This window comes from Apium graveolens, chromosome 7 (genome assembly GCF_009905375.1).
Source record: "Apium graveolens cultivar Ventura chromosome 7, ASM990537v1, whole genome shotgun sequence".
Lineage (NCBI taxonomy): Eukaryota > Viridiplantae > Streptophyta > Magnoliopsida > Apiales > Apiaceae > Apium > Apium graveolens.
Window position 1 is genome coordinate 84,975,043 of NC_133653.1, and position 7,521 is coordinate 84,982,563.

The 7,521-nt window shown below is 38.6% G+C and overlaps 2 protein-coding genes across 2 annotated transcripts in view; both read left to right on the top strand.

Annotated features, from left to right (window-relative positions):
* Positions 1–989: 989 nt before the first annotated feature.
* LOC141673824 (protein TRANSPARENT TESTA 1-like) lies at positions 990–2,063 on the top strand. Its single transcript, XM_074480559.1, has 2 exons — positions 990–1,385; positions 1,475–2,063. Exons 1-2 carry the CDS (start codon positions 990–992, stop codon positions 1,901–1,903), a joined length of 825 nt encoding a protein of 274 aa, XP_074336660.1. The 3' UTR covers positions 1,904–2,063.
* Positions 2,064–3,728: 1,665 nt separating this feature from the next.
* The window catches only part of LOC141673825 (uncharacterized), a 31,881-nt gene continuing 28,088 nt past the window's right edge, over positions 3,729–7,521 (top strand). The window contains exon 1 of the mRNA XM_074480560.1: positions 3,729–4,410. Within this exon, the coding sequence (XP_074336661.1) occupies positions 3,729–4,410 (682 nt within the window). The remainder of the gene's footprint in view (positions 4,411–7,521) is intronic.

Genomic DNA, 7,521 nt, shown 5'->3' on the forward strand with positions numbered 1-7,521 from the left:
TCAGATAACGCCAAGAACAGATGGTATAGTCAACAACCTAGATGAGCTCCATTTTATTTTTTTAAGAAAAAACACAACACAATGTATGGATATAATTCATATTTGGATTATCGAAAACATGTTCAGTAAGGGTTTAAACAGAAGTAGAATCTTTACTTCCTGGAGTAGGGGTAAAATCTGTTTCCGTCCACTTTACCATCCCCGCTTACCAAGTCCAATACAATTGCCTTAGTTTGATAAGATGATCAAAGATTAGATCCCATTTCCTTTGCATTCATAACAACTTGACAAAAATATCTGGTTTATTTACCAGTGCTTTGCCATACAAGGTATGAAGTTGCAAATCTTGAACTGTGGTTCTGCAGAAATCCATATATGGCAAAACCCATTTTAGAATCATAGTGTCAGTTACGATAAATGGCCTGCAACTAATGAAAAGTCAAACACTCAATATGTAGCCCTACACATTTTATAGTGTAGTCATTTCTTACTGAGAAGATCATATATACATATTGTAGAAAGGGGAAGGGGGAGGCTGGAAATAAATAAAGGCCCTATATTGGGACACAGATGTAAAATTTATCATCTCTTACCCAGCAAACCATTCTATATCAGTAGTAGAGTTTGTTTGAAAAGTAATCAGAGCAGATATGCTCAGCAGTAAAGGAGAGAATTTTCGCAAGATAGAGAAGCCTTGGGCCAGCCATAATAATTAAGGCATTAACAATCAGTAATAATTTTAGTGAAAGTGTAAAAACAGACGCAATTAACTAACTCTCTAAACATAGTAAATTCTCATTTAAGTACTCAACCAACATCTGTTTCATCCCTAGTTCTCTAGTCTTGTCCTTCTCTCCAATTTTTCCAGTTCAACATTAAACACCAACCAACTAGGCTGCATTAAACACATGGTATTTAACAACTTCCCAAGGCCCAGATTACTAATGCATATATTAAATCTTCCAAGTTGTGTTGCAGTTAAAATCACTATGGAGCTCTCTCATAGTTCGTTCACATTAGACTCTATACTGACTACTTCATGCAATGATAATCACACTGAACTGGTTGACTTCTTTTCCAAGGAAACTCAAAACTTTCCTGAACCCTCGGCAGTATCATTTCTGAGCTCTCTTCGATCCGAAACTCCAAAACGTCTGATGCCAGATCAAAATTCTTACTCATCATGTCAAGGTGATAAACAGGACTTAAATGTCAACTTACAAATTGGGCTTCCAGTGAGCACCCCTGAAAGCAGCTCTAGATGTTCTAGTGATCAACCAACAACCAAATACTGGATACCAAGTCCCGCACAAATTCTTGTTGGTTTCACGAATTTTTCATGCCACATTTGTAACAAAACATTCAACCGCCACAACAATCTTCAGGTTAGATTAAATTATATGTTCAAATTTGCAATTTTCACTCATTTACAGATATGATTTTAATTGTTTGTTATATGTACTACTGGTGGAAGATGCACATGTGGGGTCATGGGTCACAATATCGTAAAGGACCTGAATCACTAAAGGGAGTGCAGCCTCGAGCAATGTTAGGGATCCCATGCTACTGCTGTGAAGAAGGGTGCAAGAATAATCTGGATCACCCAAGGGCCAAGCCGTTGAAGGATTTTCGAACATTGCAAACACATTACAAGAGAAAGCATGGCACAAAGCGATTCTCTTGTCGAAAGTGTGGCAAATGTTTGGCTGTAAAAGGTGACTGGCGTACCCATGAGAAGAATTGTGGTAAACGCTGGCTCTGTACCTGTGGTTCCGATTTCAAGCATAAGAGGTCACTTAAAGATCATATCAAGGCCTTTGGTACTTCTGGTCATGCCCCTATTTCTCCTTCTCTTGATGGGGTGGAGATGCATGAGGAATTTCATCATTCCGTTTTCATTTAGGATTATCAAATCTACAATGCCAATTTTCTGCATACAAGAATATGTGTGGTAGTTTGCAGCTACAGGCTAGAGCTTATGTTTAAAACATATAGATATTTGCACAACTCTCATTAATAAATTTAGGCGCTAACTATCACATTATCATACTTTGTCACAAAAACATGTCTCTCACGACCAAAAGATTTCGGTTTTGTCAGAAAATCAGAATCCCAAAAAATCATTTTCGGTTTTCGTTTTGGTTTTCTGGGGTTCAATCTTGTTTGTTATTACTCTTTTTGCAGAATGGAAAGTTTTGGAATTCTTAAAGTTTAAACGATAGGTACCTATTACTCAATCAGACACTAAGCTTAGAAAACTCGTTGTGGTTCAGATATCCATATTACACTCTGGGAATATTGGACATAAGAGCTTAGACAAGACATGTCTTGGACCATGTTATATGACCAACTCTTTCAAAATGTTATTGGTAAACACTACTAAACTGATCCTATACATTTAACATTGTTTTGTTGTTGGTATCATGCTCAACAATCTAAAAGGCTCCTACCAATTCTAATACAGAAAATAACTGCATATCTTTAATCTTTTTCTCGAAAAAGGCCATGATAGTCGAATATCAACCTTCCCTTTGATCAAATATCGTATTCATAAAGTTACCATTGTATGCATCAATTCCATGAGGATCATCGCCCTTGTTTCTACTTTCTGCCTACATAGTTTTTGAAAAAATTCATATCGATCATCTGCAGCATGAAGCTGTCGTGAATGCTAGCATTAGACACCAAAGTTTTTCAAAATGAGACAGCCAGGTGATAATTCCAGATCACCCCGGATCTTCTCCTTATCCTACCCGGACTCAACCTCCATTTGAACAGAAATGACGGTGGTTTGTGGTGTAGCTGTAGGATGGGCTCCTGTAAAATTAGAACCGAAGGGGGAGGCGTCCCCGCGGCACCTCCGGCATGAGAATGAGAAGGGTTATCGGAGAAGAAAGGCAAAATAGGAATTAAACGGATAGATAGTGGTGTGTATAGGTGTGTAGATAGTAAAGATTCAATAACCCCAATACACCTTTTTGTTGGCCTTTTATATGCTTTCCATTAGGGTTTAGGGGTTTGTAACTTGGATCGGGACCGTAGGTGAGTTTGGGATTGAGAGACACGTGGACGACTACGATGGGCCAACGTGTCCCCGGATCTGGATCTTTGGAAGGTTCTGGATCGGGGCCACCTGGACGGTGGAGATGTTGCCATGTGTCTTCGAGCCCTTCACTCATTTGTAAATTGGGCCCTCGGCTCATCTAGTCGAGAAAAAAAAGAAACAGAGATTTCATCGGAGATTCTTGGAGCTTTTTCGACTTGAAGCCTTTGCATTTCTTCAGTTTATTTGTAAGTTCCTTCGTTCCTCTTTCACTTTTTGTTATTCTCCTTCGTTCTTACGCCATGCATGCCATCGTTTTGTGCGAGCATTGCCTGATAGCCATAAGTTTTTTGTTCGATTCTTGTAAAGTGTTTGGGGTTTTTGAGTCGACTTTGTATGGTTGTAGGTTTGTATGGAGTTTTAGCGTAGATTTCTTGCTTGTTTCGCGTAGCAAACTTATGATTTTTGTTGATTTGTATGAGGTAAGATGAATCTATAGTTGTGTAAGTTTAAACTGAATCTGGGGTCTGGTCTTGGCTTGAACTTTTGATGATAATTGTATGCATAGTGTATAGATCTTATTTTTTATCTTTGATATCCATACAGTATGTTTTTTAATATCTCTTATTTTTTGTTTTTATTTTGTTTGGGTTCGGGTGTGGCATTGACTCCGGGGTGCGTTTATATGTATGTATACTATATGCAAGGTAGGAGATTTAAGCAAACAGAGAACCTTAAGAAGCGTTATCCGGATAGACCTGAATTCATAGGAGAAATAGAACCTAGCTCTTCCTCTTCATCTTCCAATAGTGATCCCATAGAGATGCCTCCCCGTGCAGAACGACCAGTTAAGGTTTTAGCCGAGACCTTAGTTTTGGGTCCCGGGGGTACTCTGTCCAACGATGATGGGTCCTGGGAGGATGTGGACCATTATTTTATCCAGTGTAGGAGAGACCTGAGGCCCCTGGGCTTTTATTATAGCAATTTGTCTGAGGTTTATGGGGGCCTGGAGGGCTTAGATGGGAGAGAGCCCTATGACGAGCCGGTCATGGACAGACAGTTCTTTAACACCCCGGGGATAAGGTATGAGTGTGGGCCTGTGCATAAAGAGATCGGGGATAATTATACCAATGTCGAGGTAGATAGTGCACTCGGGCTCGCATTCAACCTCGGGGATGAATATGAGTGGAGGTGGCCGGAAGCCTACGAGGGAGTTTACCATAGGCCGGCGGGGGGTTACGTTGGGATACCCCTAGAGCATCCCCGGAGCATGAGATTAGGGTTACACCAATTTACTAAGTCCCTCTTCCGGGATGTATATGGGATTCTCTTCACTCAGTTGGCCCTAAACTCTGTGAAGTGGAATAGTTGGTTCTTGGCTTGTTGTCATGCCAAAGATTATCTTCCCACCTTCAGACTCTTCCATCATCTTTTCAAGATCAAGATATCTACTAGAAGACCAATATATATGTTTTTGTTCCGGATTGAAGATTGCGGGTATCCGTTCGACAAGATGTTTCTCCCAGTTAGCATGTTAACCTCCCTTAAGGGTTGGCACCAGGAGTTCATATTTGTCCGGGGTGGGGATTTGAAGTTTATGCTTGTTAGGGCGAAAACACGCGCTAATATTCACACAAGTATACGCGTTCGCAAGTAGTATAAGATATAAATCAGATTCGTTCCCACAGAGACTGGTTTAGGTTAAGTTCAATTTATGCACCTATGCAACAATGTATGGTTATCGCTCAATGCTAAGACAAATAACAAATTGGGTTTTTATTAAACTAAGAGATTATACTAAATAACATTAACTAAGAGAATTGAAGTTGAATTACTATATATGACAAACATGGGATCCTAACTTCATTAATACTTCGTTCAATAGCCTTCTCGTTCTTAACCTTAGCATGTGATGGTGAGGACACTAATCAGATAACACGAAACTGATAAACGCCAACTTTCGTTGCACGAGCACCATTCTACCAGACATCCACAAAAGAGATAGAAGCTGAATAGGCACCAATTATATTGAGACCCTATATGTATATAGAATTTTACAACATAACGGTTTAAGAACAAGTTATCTATCTTGATTACATAGGGCAAGTAAAACGGTTAGAGTTACCTACGAATCATGTATACACATACAAGAACCTATGCTAGCATGGCATGTTCTAAACCTCTATATTCACTGTCGCTTCAATAGAGATTAACACGTTATCTTATATGTTAGCTACGCACATAAGACGAATAAGCACAACCAATACTAGGATATCATACAATCACCACACACCAAGTTATCGAAACAATTAACTATTGAAATCCATAAGTAAATCCGCTAGAATCCCATGACAATGATTAGCCCATAATCGAACTCATCGTCACCATGGGTTCCAATGAAAGCATGGTATAAACAAGGTCTTAATAAACTAAATAATAATCAAAGTACGAATAAACGAGATCTAGGTTCAACAAGAACGGAAAACGAGCATCCAAAGTTACAACTAATTCAAAGAATCACAAGTTGAAAACAAGATCTTCTTTTTCGGAGTTGTTCTGTGCTTCTAGGCCTTCTCCTTGGTATCCCAATCTTTCCCGGATTGATGAAAACCCTTTTTTTAAGTATATATACGCCCCTAGTGGACCTGGACCCTTAAAATCGTCAAATTCTACTCAAAAAGGCTTTTTCAGCGAAATCAGCGACCAGCCGCGCCCTGAGTGGCCGCTCAGCTCTCCTGAGCGGTAGCGCAGCTCTCTGAGCGGGAAGCGCTCAGCTACTGACTGGGAAAAATATTCTGATGAATCTTGTTTGGCCATAACTTGAGTTCTACTCGTCAATATTAGGCGAATCAACTGCCCACGCGAAGCTATTGAGATTCTCTACAACTTGACAATGGCCTTGGCTTTCCAATTCTGATCACTTTTCAATCATATTTCCTTTAAAAGCTCTTTTCTTCATTTAACTGATACCTGAAATGCAATAACACAAAAATACATCAAATACCAACAACTTGAGTCCAAAACACACAATTTAAGCTTGTAATAAAGCATTCCAAGTGGATACTATAAAATCCACTATTACACCCCCAAACTGAATCGATGCTTGTCCTCAAGCATAAAATAGACTCAAACACTACAAAAACAAACTTATGCTTGAATGCAACTATGTGAATGCAACTAAATGATAAGCAATTGATCCCCTGAGAATAACCATAACCAAATGAGATAAGCCAATGCCTCTAAGAATGCAATAACTTGAAACAGAGTTTGAATAAATCCCACAAACCAACTCACAAACCAGAAAAACGTGGCGTGTGTAGATGCTTAACAGAAATACTCTCGATACTAGATCAATAACCCTAACTTATCTATCATTGAAACAATCAAAAGTTTTATAAACAGAATAGACAATAAACGCATTATGACTCACATACACCATCCTTTCTACTAGAGTTATACAAGGATTCACACTATTATTGAACACATAGCAAAGATGCTTATTTGATCGTGCAATGAATGAGGTCCCAAAAGACTTATACAATAATACCCATGTAGCGAGCGTTAGGTTAGCGGATCCCAGACTATAAAAGCCTTAGGTCACTAGGAACAAAGTCCCCTAGAACTTAATAACTCGAGTATTAAAGAGCTCACTCTTGATCAATTGTGCATAACACATACTTTTTTCTTTCTTTTTTTTTTCTCTTTTTTCTTTTTTTTCTTTTTTTTTCAACAATTTCTGAATGAGTGCGTTTCGCTCCATCTCATTCAACCCTAGACTACTCATAAAATATGAGCCGGCTACTAGCCATTTGACACCTAGCCTTACAACAACTAGCAATGAAATCCAAGTTTTTCTCCAGAAAAAAAAATCAGTGTTTTTACGTCATTACGAGAATATCACAAATTCTAAATATAACCAAGTGATTAAATCTCAACAACAAACAAGTATGATCATGATCTAGATCAAAAGCAACCCTATAAGACTTTGTGAAAATATTTATTTCTGGCATGCAAATCAATTCATTAAGACTTAAACATCCCTCTATTCATCATCACCACACTGAAATCAACATCAACTTATCAATATCATAGTTCATCTTAAGGGATCATGCTAAATATGCATGCAAATGCAACTATATGAAATTACATAAAATAAACAAATATGTCCTAAATGAATAATCATACAAAAATATGAATGAACTACAACTAAACATGCAACATAAATCTATATGAATCTATATGGACACACACTACTAATCCTTACATTATCACCCCCAAACTTAAAATTTTCAATGTCCTCATTGAAGGCAATAATAAGGATTTCAGGCATACCTAATTAGCGGGAGATTCACCCTCGCGGGTGGAGGATCAGGTGGCCAATCAACCTCGCCACTAGTGTCTCGGAAAATAGTACCGAAAGCATGTGTCAAAATCTTCAGCAAAATGACGGTGAATGCGTGTATGGCCTCCATACGCCT